Source organism: Nicotiana tomentosiformis, chromosome 12 (genome assembly GCF_000390325.3).
Source record: "Nicotiana tomentosiformis chromosome 12, ASM39032v3, whole genome shotgun sequence".
NCBI classification, from domain to species: Eukaryota; Viridiplantae; Streptophyta; class Magnoliopsida; order Solanales; family Solanaceae; genus Nicotiana; species Nicotiana tomentosiformis.
Genome location: NC_090823.1, coordinates 82,473,790 through 82,486,352, shown reverse-complemented (window position 1 = coordinate 82,486,352; position 12,563 = coordinate 82,473,790). Strand labels below are relative to the sequence as shown.

At 37.5% G+C, this 12,563-nt stretch overlaps 1 protein-coding gene across 3 annotated transcripts; it reads left to right on the top strand.

The window, feature by feature from the left end:
* Positions 1-258: 258 nt before the first annotated feature.
* LOC104089926 (uncharacterized) lies at positions 259-11,202 on the top strand. Of its 3 annotated transcripts, none has more exons than XM_009594942.4 (8): positions 259-796; positions 2,112-2,480; positions 2,554-2,813; positions 4,760-4,901; positions 7,075-7,446; positions 7,581-7,712; positions 8,497-8,625; positions 8,728-11,202. In XM_009594942.4, exons 1-8 carry the CDS (start codon positions 656-658, stop codon positions 10,954-10,956), a joined length of 3,774 nt encoding a protein of 1,257 aa, XP_009593237.1. In that variant the 5' UTR covers positions 259-655; the 3' UTR covers positions 10,957-11,202. The 3 variants fall into 3 exon arrangements, with proteins under 3 accessions (XP_009593237.1, XP_033510391.1, XP_033510392.1); XM_033654500.2 differs by lacking the exon at positions 259-796 and having other exon boundaries at positions 2,112-2,197; positions 2,271-2,480; XM_033654501.2 differs by lacking the exon at positions 259-796 and having other exon boundaries at positions 2,120-2,187; positions 2,271-2,480.
* The last annotated feature ends 1,361 nt before the right edge of the window (positions 11,203-12,563 follow it).

Below are 12,563 nucleotides of genomic sequence, written 5' to 3'. Positions count from 1 at the left end.
TTTTACAACAAAGGATAATTTAAAATTATAATAAAAATACATTGATACATTTAGACTTTTTTTCTCGAAATATTTTGATATGTAAAACTCACATAGTTCGACACTTGATTGTTGCTAAGAGAAAATAGAAAAAACTCAGCAAACGACAAGGGCACAAATTATCCAAAGTATAACGAGAAGACAAAAATTTAAGAAATTTCTATAGTAAAAATGGATAAATTTGGACATTTTCCTATCAAACAATAAGCTTCAATTTTGCAATTTAACCCCTGCAGAAAAAAGCCAAGGTGTAGGTTCCTCTAAAATCTTCTTTCTTAACAAATTTATACGTACATATATACAGGTACATTTGCACCAAATCTCATCAGCAAAAAACCCTCTATCTTCCATTTTTCCTTTTCTCCTTTTATTTCTATCTTAATTCTGGATTTATACCTTCAATAATCGAATTTCACTGTTAGATTCTCAGTCTGCACTCTCAATCCGATTTTTTTCAAACAGTTTTAATCGGATTGATATAATCAAACTTTGATTCGTTTCTATTTATTCATAAAAAACTATCTAATTCTCGATCTATAATCATTCGAAAAAAATCGATTATTAATCGGGCTGTAGAGATTTGAGGAGAGGATGTTTATTAGAAATTGAGGAGAAAATGCCAGGGTTAGCGCAGAAAAATGATGAGGAATATGCGAATGAAGCGGTGGTGTTTAATGCGTCGAGTAAATCGATTTCGAGTAATGGCGGCTTCTGGTCAAAGCACAGTGAGGATGTCAGCTACAATCAGCTTCAGAAGGTAGTAATTTAATTGGATTAGTTTCGTATTGGTTAAACTTGTGAATATATTTGTTGAAGTTTATTGTTTTCTTTGGGTGAATTTCGAATTAGTATTTAATTGTTCTATGCAATTGTAACTAAATGCGATTAAATTAGCTACTTACTTACTTGTTCGTTAGTAGATTTTACGTGTTAATGAGGTAAGTAGTATTTATTGTGACTATTTGATTGGACACAGAGTTTTGATGTTAATTTGACTTGTATAGCGTAGTGTAATTGAAGAAAATATTAAGAGTAGTAATAGAAAATATTAAGTTCCCCTATTTGTGGGTCCATGGAAGGGCCGGACTATGTTGGGTCTATTGTACGCTGTCTTACCTTACATTTCTGCTAGAGGCTGTTTCCATGACTTGAACCCGTGACCTCCTGGTCACATGGCTACAACTCTTGCCGTTGCGCCAAGGGTCCCCTTTGTTTAATGAATGTGAAAGTTGTATAAAGATGGAACTACATCAAACAATTTTCAAGTGTCCCAAAATGGAAAGAACGTCACTGTTATATAAGATGGGCAGAATAACAAGTTAGGGAGATTCTTCGAATTAATTACTTTAACAATTAATTTTGGGATAACATTAATAGATTACATTGAAGGTGTATCGGATATGCTTTCATGAAACTATCATCAATTACATACCAATCTGCAATAAAAGTAGTTATTCACTTGAAAATATTCTTTAACATTGGTTAACCATGAGACACACCAATAGCTTCTTGCGAACCTTCCTTGTCTCTGTTGCCCCTCTTACTTAATTAGTGCTGGTCGATACGCGCTCAAGTAGTCGTTTGAATTCAAAGTGATGATTAGTCAGGATGCTCAAGCACCGACATGTTTACAGAAATACTCATCTATGAATGAAGTGCTATGTAGTATTTGTTCGGATAATTTGGTTACGTTAAGCCTCCACAGTTTTGGTTTAGTGGTAAAGACGCAGTACGAGATGTGTGGATTGAGCGCACGTCACGAGTTTGAGCCTTGCATTTACACGAAGCTGGTATTTAAGTGGAGCAGGTTAGAAGGCTGGGCCCATACTTCCCTCGAGTTTCGAACATGTGAGAACAATTAGAGTTGCGTTGGTTAACTCACAGCTCACAGGGGATTTTTCGCTTATGAAAAAAAAACACTTGGTTACCTTAAATTTCATTCCATTTTCATTTTATTTTATTTTTTTGGTATATCTTGATTTTATTTTACTATAGTTTTAGTTGCTTGAAACAGGAGGATTATTTGATTATAATAGCGAATAAAGGCTAAAGGTTTCTTGATTGTATTGTAGTTCTGGAGTGAGCTATCACCACAAGCTCGGCAGAAGATTCTAAGGATTGATAAGCAAACCCTCTTTGAGCAAGCTCGTAAGAACATGTACTGTTCTAGATGCAATGGGTTACTGCTTGAAGTTTTTTTCCAAATTGTCATGTATGCAAAGTCTTTGCAGCAGGAGGGTGCAGGTGGTCGCCGTCCATGCAGCAGAGTAGGAGCCTTGAAGAATCATTGTGATGGAGAGTTGTGTGCGACAACAGGGTCTGAGTATGATGTTCAAGATCCATCTGTCCATCCTTGGGGAGGTCTAACCACAACACGAGATGGGGTGCTTACCTTGTTGGACTGTTATCTTCATACCAAATCCCTGAAGGGACTTCAAAATGTAAATTTGTTTTAGGTCATAAATATCTTTCATATTTTTCGTCTTTCGTTTTCTGACCTTCCCTTTAAATCAGGTGTTTGACAGTGCACGTGCAAGGGAACGAGAGAGAGAACTGCATTATCCTGATGCATGTGGTGGAGGTGCTAGGGGTTGGATAAGCCAGGGAATGGCAACTTATGGCAGAGGGCATGGTACAAGAGAAACATGTGCTCTTCATACTACCAGACTTTCTGTAGACACTTTGGTAGACTTCTGGACTGCCCTTGGCGAAGAGACACGTCAGTCTCTTCTGAAAATGAAGGAAGAGGACTTTATTGAAAGGCTCATGTACCGGTGCGTATAAGGCCCTTTCTTCAGTTTGCTCTCCTTACTTACTGCTATCCTCTCTTTCCGTCTCACCCATTAAATGTTATTCAAACATTAGATGCGTGGAATGGGCAATTGTAGTTAACTCTGGAATTGCAAGTTTAGTTGAGGGGTTCCATTATTTTGAAGTCTCATCCTATGAAGAACAATGGTCTGTAGATCAGGTGGCTTCTGGATTTGTACTGTTCAAACTCTGGTCTTAGCACTTGGCTTCTTTAAGTTAAGAAGCCATACAGACTAACTGGAGCAACAACAACAACAACTACGCCTATGAATCCTCATTTCTGTCTTTAAGCTCAACTCGTATCATCATCATTACCAAAATAAAGTAAAAGTGATGGAGTTTCAAGATGGAGTTTCACTTTAAGTTATAAATTGTCTTAAAAGGTGAGTGATTTGTATTAAATGTAGTGAAGTTTATAAAAGATCAATTTCACTCTTTGAAAAAGATAGATATTGCACTTCAGTCATTAATAGCACATGGAGTCCTTTCTCCTGATAATTTGTACCAGATTAGAGAATTCCAGAGCTGGAGTAAGATAGCTCCAATAAGATCCAGGTTTTGGGATTTTTTCAACAAAAGCTACCTAGATGAAAGAATGTACCTGTTTTGAATATGTTCAGGATGATATGTGCAGTTTTGGCGCCTTGATTGAAAGTGTCTGAAAGTGTCAGGCTCCACCTTTATAATCCTTCCCTTGTCAAAGTGAATGATGTACATGAGAATTCTGAATTTTTTTCAGCTCTTTGTTGACAAATAAATAAGAAAATCAGTTGTAGAGCTGCCTGAAATGTATGCTTATCAAGGACTTTCTTCTTGGCACTGGAAAGCTGTTCTGATGACTATCTTAATGATGGTCTTCCAATTACATATGGTGAAGGACTGTTGGCACAGTAATTATCCTTCCATTAAGCTTCACATATGCACTACATCTTGTCTTGCTTCGAGGTTGTTTATTTTCTGTACAAAATTTGTGAATGTAACCAGATTAAATAAAAAGATGGCTCGGGATTATTTTCTGGCCCAATTTGAGGATTTACACATTTGGCAGCCAAATATGCTTTCATTTGCTTGATGCCTGTGGGTAATTTCCAGATCTGCAATTTTCATGAGCCCACATATACGAATATGCCATGGGTTAATTTTTAGTGTGAAGTTCAATGGTACCAGATACCTTGCCTTCTCTCTATGTTATTGTGATTTGGAGAAGTAATTGCATCATAAATGAGGTAGTGGGAAGGTTCAAAATCTGCCAACGCATAAGCTCTGTGTCATTGCCAGTGGATCTTTTTGTTACTGTAGGTGTTTGGTAGCGGGTGTTCTTTGCAATTTGGGGTTCAGGAATTCATAAGATGATTTTAGGCTGTGATAAAATTACTGACATGTTACTGTTGCCAACGAAGAATGGCGGAAAACATTTGTAGATAATACACGGTGCAATTGTAAGTTTCTTTGACTTAATCGTTATGGTTTCAAAAAGTTAGGTTGGCACGGTCTAGAATCTCACTAGATCAGTGGTGTAATGTGCGAAAGCTGAGCCGTTTAGTTTCTGACTTGAAGCATCATCAAATCAATGCTTGCCTTTTTTTTATATCATAGACAGTATATTCTTTAAGGGACTTAATATCAGCTATACTATGAGCATTTGATTCTACCTTTTATCATGGTGGAAGTTGAAGTTCACACAAAAGTTCCGGTTGCAGTGTGGTATTATGTTCTAGGAAAAATCTAGACGTGACATCTTTATTTTTGCCTGCTCTATGTTAGCAAGTTAATATGCACTTTGCAGGTTGTCTTTTGGTTTCTGGGCTGCTGAATATATGAATCAAAATCTGTTGCAATGTCTCTAGTGAGCTTTAAGGCAATTCCATGAGATGATTTACTTACTGTCAAAGTTTGTTGCTCATCACAGGTTTGATAGCAAGAGGTTTTGTAGAGATTGTAGAAGGAATGTTATCCGTGAATTCAAGGTGCTGAAGGAATTGAAACGCATGCGCAGGGAACCTCATTGCAGTAGTTGGTTTTGTGTTGCTGATGCAGTATTCCAGTATGAGGTGTGATCAATTCTTCAAGTTCATCTTTTTCATTGCTCATGTGGTGTGCTAAGTAGAAGCTAAATTTGTGCCTAGTTTCATTTTTGCATGCATACCTTATAGGGGACTGATGTTAGGATTTCTCTACATTTGGATTAACTGATTTGGCTTTTTCTACGCTTTTAGCTTTTACATTCATGAATTATTAGTAAATTGTTACCACTATGGTTAATAGTTCTTTCTGTATTTATATCATTGGTGGTATTTCAGTTGTTAAAAAAAGGACTCAAGAGAGTGAACACTTGTCCCAACTTCCCCTTCCACTACACTAGAGACATTGCAACAGATTTTGATTCATACATTCAGCAGCCTGGAAACCAAAAGACAACCTGCAAAGTGTATATTAACTTGCTAACATAGAGCAGGCAAAAATAAATATATCACGCCTAGATTTTTCCTAGAACATAATACCACACTGCAACCTGAACGTTTGTGTGAACTTCAACTTCCAACATGATAAAAGGTAGAATCAAATGCTCATAGTATAGCTGATATTAAGTCCCTTAAAGAATATACTGTCTATGATATAAAAAAATGAAACACTGGTCCCAACTCCCCGTTCCACTACAGTACTACACTACTCCTGCTACCCGCCAATGTGGAATTAAAAGAGAGCTAATAAAAAAGACCTAAGAATACTAATGCTACTGATCTAACCACTCCCCGAGCTTAGTGCATATAAAGTGAACGCGAGAGTGGAGGTTTAGAGACAGACCCTGGAGTCTAAAGGTTTCAAGTTGAATAGTAGACTACTTCGAGTGCAAGTTCAGTGACAAGACCAATGAAGCGGGCGTGGACGTGAGGCTTGATGCACAAGTCATCCCTAAGAGCGATAGTTTCAAGTATTTTGGGTCTATTATCCAAGGAAATGGGGAGATTGACGAGGATGTTCACATTGTATTGGAGCGGGTGAGTGAAATGGAGGCTCGCATCTTGTGTTTTATGTGATAAGAATGTGCCACCTAAACTTAAAGGTAAGTTCCACAGAGTGGTTGTTAGACCGCTATGTTGTATGGGGCAGAGTGTTCGCCAGTTAAGAACTCCCATGTTCAGAAGATGAAAGTAAATAAGGATGTTGAGATGGATGTGGGGGCATATTAGGATTGATAAAATTAGGAATGAAGATATTCGGGCCAGGGTAGGAGTGGCCCCGGTGGAGGACAAGTGCGGGAGACGAGAGTTAGATGGTTTAGGTATGCGAAGATGAGAAGCACAAATGCCCTTGTAAGGAGGTGTGAGAGGTTGACCTTGGTGGGTCTGAGAAGAGATAGAGGTAAGCCAAAGAAGTATTGGGGAGAGGTGATTAGGCAAGATATGGCGTTGCTTCAGCTTACTGAGGACATGACCGTTGATAGGAAGGTGTGGAGATCGAGAATTAAGGTAGAAGGCTAGTAGTTAGTCGAGAATGTTTCTTGCCACATGCCGGTAGTAGTAGTCGTAGTAGTGTCAATCTTTTATTCTATTATTGTTAGATTTCTATTACTACGTGATGTTCCTTTTGCTTTGTTTTCTTATTATCTTATTGTTACCAGTGTTGTCAAAGGCGCGCTTAAGCCCTGAAGCGAGACTCAAAACATGTTGAGCGCTTCGCCTCGCTTTGTGGGCGCTTCAGTGTCGCATCAAGGCTCTAAGACATACTTTTACTTGCCAATGAGCGTAATCCTGAAAAGACGACACTAAATAATTGATATTTCACTTTATCGTAATCTTTTTTTTTTTCAATTTCTTTGTCCATATATTTGTTATTCATGCTTATAATTATTTTTCTTAGACTACATATGCATATTTTACTTTTTTCTTCAGTTGTGCCTTTTTTCATTAAAGTCAATGCTTTATTTGCGCTTAAAGCCCCAAAGGACCTTATAGCTTTTTTGGGCTTTTCGCCTTTGATAACACTGGTTGTTACTGCTTTCTTTTCATCTTTCCTTGAGCCGAGGGTCTATCGGAAACAATCTTTCTACCTTCAAGGTAGAGGTAAGGTTTACGTACATCTACCTCTCCAGACCCCACTTGTGTAATTATGCTGAGTCTTTTGTTGTTGTTGTTGTTGTTGTTGTTGTTGTCGTCGTCGTCGTTGTTGTTGACTTCTGTTATAATGCACCAAGATTAATGCCATTTACTCTCTTGTTTTCAGGTTTCTCACGACACAATCTTAGCTGATTGGCATCAGGCGTTCATTGATACCTTTGGGACATATCATCACTTTGAGTGGGCAGTTGGAAGTGGAGAAGGAAAATGTGATATATTGGACTATGAAAATGTTGGCTTGAGTGGAAGAGTTCAAGTCAGTGGTCTAGACTTGAGTGGTCTCAATGCCTGCTATATCACACTACGGGCATGGAAGCTGGATGGTAGATGTACTGAACTTTCTGTCAAAGCACATGCATTGAAGGGGCAACAATGTGTACATTGCAGACTTGTGGTTGGGGATGGTTTTGTTACAATGACAAGAGGGGAAAGCATTAGAAGATTCTTTGAGCATGCTGAAGAGGCTGAAGAAGAAGAGGTTGTCAAGTTTGTGAGGCTTATTAACCATGCCTGTCTCCACTGTATTGTCCATAATTGCTACCTTTGATGCTACGATATTCTTATTATCAGAAATTCTCACCTTATGGTTGTTGCTTGATGATTTCTTTTCAGGATGAGGACTCAATGGACAAGGATGGAAATGAACTGGATGGTGAATGCCCTCGTCCTCAAAAACATGCGAAGAGTCCTGAGCTTGCTCGGGAATTTCTTCTAGATGCTGCAACTGTAATTTTTAAAGAGCAGGCAAGTCTCTCCTTTGCTTTTTTTTTTTGTCAAGTCATTAATCAGGTGCTTTAGTCGACTGTGAAGCTGCACTTAGAGCAGCTTTACTTTGATCCTTTTGACTCTTCAACTTATTTATGTTGTTATAATTATTAAAAAATACTTATTTTGCTTTGTTGAATGCCTCTCAAGCGATAGAGAGGTTTATAGTCTACTAGATAAGCAGACCAGAAATCTCTTGGAATTCTAGCTACTTCCTGACAATATCTTTTGGCCAGTACCGCTACCTAACTGAAGTAATAGAAATAATTTCAATCATAAACCTCTATGACTCCTTAAGTAGAGGTTGGCTGTTCTATTTAAACTCATGACTGGGGCAGTACTCCAAAACTTTTTTCTCCACGGAATCTACTTGCAGGGGGCTTGAGGAGAGTAAGGGGTGCATTGGGTATAATTTTATCCAGGATTTTAAGTTTTACTCTGCTTAATGCAGTTAATAACTTTGGAAAGCCAATCTTTGCTTGGAAGGTCTCCTTTTCTTGGACTTAGACTTTCTAAAAGTTGGGAGACCTAAAACAATGTAAAGTAGTAGCATTATCTTTTTTAATATCGTACACTTGTCTTGCAAGTCCGGTTCTTCATTCCTTCTGTGTTGGGGATTTGCTGTGATATGCTTTACAATTAAATGAAGCTGCCTTGTAAAGTTGAAATTCATTGAAGGACTGAGACTTTCTTAGACAATTGGATTGCAGTTTTTGGTCATTGTGGTGCTTGAAAGTGTTTTGACACTGAAAAATATTTGCAGGTTGAAAAAGCTTTTAGAGAAGGAACTGCACGGCAGAATGCACATAGTATATTTGTATGTCTTGCGTTGAAGTTGCTGGAGGAACGCATTCATGTTGCCTGCAAGGAGATTGTTACTTTAGAAAAGCAGGTATTAAAAGTTATAATTCTGGTTTAAGAAGTTATACTTCTTGTGAGATTATTATGCCGTTTTTAAAGAGGTATAGTTCTGAGGCTTAGATAATCTGTTCAGATGAAACTTCTCGAGGAAGAAGAGAAGGAAAAGCGTGAAGAAGAAGAACGCAGGGAGAGGAGGAGGTTAAAAGAAAAGGAAAAAAAACTGCGGAGGAAGGAGAGATTAAGAGAAAAAGAAAAGGATAGAGAGAAGAAAAGTTGCGACTCAAACCAAAGTAATTTTGCCCTTGATAGTGTTCAAACGGATGAATCATCACCTAACGTCGATGAGGAATCTAATCTGATGAGCTATACAGACTCGGTAAGTGAAGCTGGTGAAGTTATTTTATCCAGCCCTTTATCCCCCAATGATGAAGATGATCTATTTTTGGATGGATATAATCACCCAAATATGCAAATTCACTCCGATGATTATCTTGAGGAATTCAATATGAATGACGGCTCATTTGCAACTGGTCGTGCGGGACAGTCTGGGAGTTTGAAATTTCGAAAAGAATTCAAACCAGATTCAACCCTGAAATGGTTCGATGGACGGCGGTTTACTGTTGTTTCAGGCAGTGGAGATGCAGTGAACAAATATGATCCAAGACGTCGCTGTGATAACTTTGAAGCTTCAAGGAGTACCGACAGGTTAAATAAGCAATTAAGAAATAGTGCTGCAAAATCCAGCATGAAAGATGGTGCCTCCAAGTTCACTGAGAAATTTGATTGTTTCAATAACAGGATGTATGACCGATACGACTCCTCAGCTTGCAGCTGTAACAAACACATTGACTACAGAGCAAAGTTGTACCCAAACGCCAGAGGAATCGGGAACAAGAAAGCTGTGAGTAAGTCAGGATCCGAATCAGATATCTCCAAGCCCTACTATGGAAACAAATATAATCAAGTTGAATATGTGCGTGAAAATTGTGTCAGACCCAAAAGCAAAATGGCTATACGTAATAATCTGTCCAGCAGAGATTCATCTGTTACTAAGAAAGTATGGGAACCAATGGAATTGCAAAAGAAATATCCACGGAGCAGCTCTGACTCTGATGTTACCTTTAGATCTTCAACCTTCCAGATTGAGAGCACTGGAATTGGTAAGCATCCTGAGCCTTCTATTTCTAATGATTTGGGAGTATCCAGTACTCTTCAGATAAACGAAGAAAAGGGAATACAAGAATTAAGAAAGTCTAGTTCCGAAACAATAAGCAATTGCGCAAGTGGTTTTCACTTAGAAGATAAATCACTTCGTTATGTGAAAGAAGTGGCTGAAGATGATGAAGTTGGTTCATGTCTGATGCCGAGGTTTTCATCTCAGAGGACTTTGAGTTTATCACAAAGCAGCTCTTCTAATTCTGATAATTGCTCATCCTGCCTTAGTGAGGGAGACAGTACTACATCCTTTTCAAATCCTCATAATTCAGAATCATCATCAACGTCAGATTCAGAAGATTGCAGCCAAAACTCTGAAGGAAGAGAAACTTCTGAAATTGTGCAGGATGGTTTTGCTGACTGTTACGATGTTGCGCAAGGAAAAAGGAATGCTACTGAGAGAGGTGAGGATGTCAGTTGCCTGACACCAGATTCTGCAGGAATAACTGCTGTGGGAAGTTTCCCTACCACAGTTGCTTCAAAAAATGCAAATGTTAATGGGAATCTTGGCATGCGACCTCAATCCTTGCTTCCATCAGTCCACAATCAAGGCATACACTTCCCAAGGTTTCTAGCTCCTGCAACGGATTACTATGATCAAATTCCACCTTCTTGGGCGACTGCTCCTGCAAATGGGTTCATGCCATTTCCTCATCCAAGCCATTATGTATTTGCTAGTCCATTTACATATGGTCTAAATGGGAATACCCATTTCGTCCAGTATGGTGCACAGCATCTAATTCCTCCTCCTGTTAACCCTGGTCACTTGCCTGCTTTTCAGTCAGTTGCTCCATCCAATGACAACTGCACCAAGGAAAATGCCAAGGTTTCAGCTGTAGGTAGGTTAAAAGATGCCCATCATGAAGCTAATTTGAAGAGGATGGCTGCAGTTGGACAGCACCCAATGGAGAAATCAACAACTGTTGGAGCTGGTGAAAATGAGAAGTCTGGAAATTCAGGCTTCTCTCTTTTCTCTTTCACACCCGATCCATTTTCTTTAAAAGAAGGAATGGCGAGGAACATTTCTTCAAATTTGACGGCCAATCACGTTGAGGGTGATAGCGGCTGCAATAAGAAGGAACCCATTGAAGAGTACAACCCATTTGCAAATCGAATACAGTTTTCCTTTTCTGATATAGTTAGATAGAGAGGGTGGCTTCTTGCCCAAGATTTCAGTTTCTATTCTCAGCTGAGTGATGGAAGTTTGAGTACTTGTAATTTTGGTACACAATAATCCACCTCAGGAAAAGTTTTACCATGTTGTCATGATTGCTCTTTATGGTTTGAATGTTATTTTAGAAAAATGTTTTTACCTGATGCAGGGAGAGTAAAGGTTGAGAGGATGCCATATATTTGAAGTTTTGTTGACGCTATGAGTATTTGTCTTTACAGATTATTGTGGTGTTTTGTTGGCAAGATATCCCTTATATTTAGAATCACAAACCATGGATTATGTTCTTTAGTAACTTATGAAAAGTTTGCCTTAGATTGGTTATTTGTTTACTTGGATTTTGAGCATAGATTGGTTATTTGTTTACTTGGAGTTTGAGCACTCTTTCATTCCTTAAGGATTCAAGTTTTGTTAGACTCCAGTTATCTAGGGAAGTATTCTTTGGGGAACATCAACTACTTAATCAGCTATATCTCAATCCCTCTCAATCCCAAATTAGTTAGGATCAGGTATTACTATTCAGGTCTATTTCATTCAAATTATAAGTTACTCCTATTATCTTTTGATTCAGAACCTGAATTGGGGTGCTATCATTGTACTCAAGGGCCTCTTAGAATGTATCTTAGTTTGAGACCAAAAAAAATGTTGAATCTATTCTGGTAAGAGAAGATGGTGAAACAATTTGAGCAATTTAAGCAAATTACCCATTGAGCTTAAAATAATGGGAGAATTACATAATAATACACTCCACAAGTTAACAATGTCAACCGGATGACCCAAATTTAAGTTTACAAATATGTAACCCAATATTAGTTGGTTCACATAAGAAAACAACATTCATGCCCTTTTTATTCTAACGCAAATTTTTCATGTTTTTTCATTCTCTTTCTTACCCTAGTTTATATATTCCTATTCCATCTATAAAAATACAAAAAACAAGACCTAAACTCTCTTATTCTCCAAGTTCTATATAGATGAATTTGCTCCAAAATTTCTGATTTGGCAAAAAAATCAACAAGGATAGAAAAATTTGAAAGTTCATGATTTAACAGAGAAATCAAGGAAAAAATTAACTTTATACATAAATTGTTCGAAAAAAGTAAGAAAAATACAAAAAAAATTATTTTCAGTTTTAACTGCATCTGTACAGTACGTGTATAATGATGTATAACTTTGTATAAACTTGTATATGAAATGTTGAATAATGTACACCAGTATTTCGCTGGCATAGAAAAGCAAAACTAGTGTTAATAGAAAATATAGAGAATACGAAATAAAAGCAAAAAGAAAAATCTAAACAAAAAGTAACCAAAACAAAAGCAAAAGGGAACTCCGGCAAAACAAAAATAAAAAACATGCAACAAAACTAAAATTACTACTGGGAAAGAGAAACTTACTTCAAAAGAAAGATCAATGTTGTATAACAGTAATTTCACACCTTAATATACAATATTATACAATATTATACCCTTATTATAATTTTTTATAATGTTATATAATATTGTATAATGATGTATAACGGTGTATACAAAACTGGATTTCATCTTCTACTTCCTTCTTCAACTAGTATGGTTCCCAAAACC

Excerpts from the sequence above, each read along its gene's own strand:
- LOC104089926 (XM_009594942.4), top strand. The coding sequence starts at position 656 with ATGCCAGGGTTAGCGCAGAAAAATGATGAGGAATATGCGAATGAAGCG. Across the intron at positions 797-2,111 it reads GCTACAATCAGCTTCAGAAG|TTCTGGAGTGAGCTATCACC; the intron begins GTAGTAATTTAA and ends ATTGTATTGTAG. Across the intron at positions 7,447-7,580 it reads AAGAGGCTGAAGAAGAAGAG|GATGAGGACTCAATGGACAA; the intron begins GTTGTCAAGTTT and ends ATTTCTTTTCAG.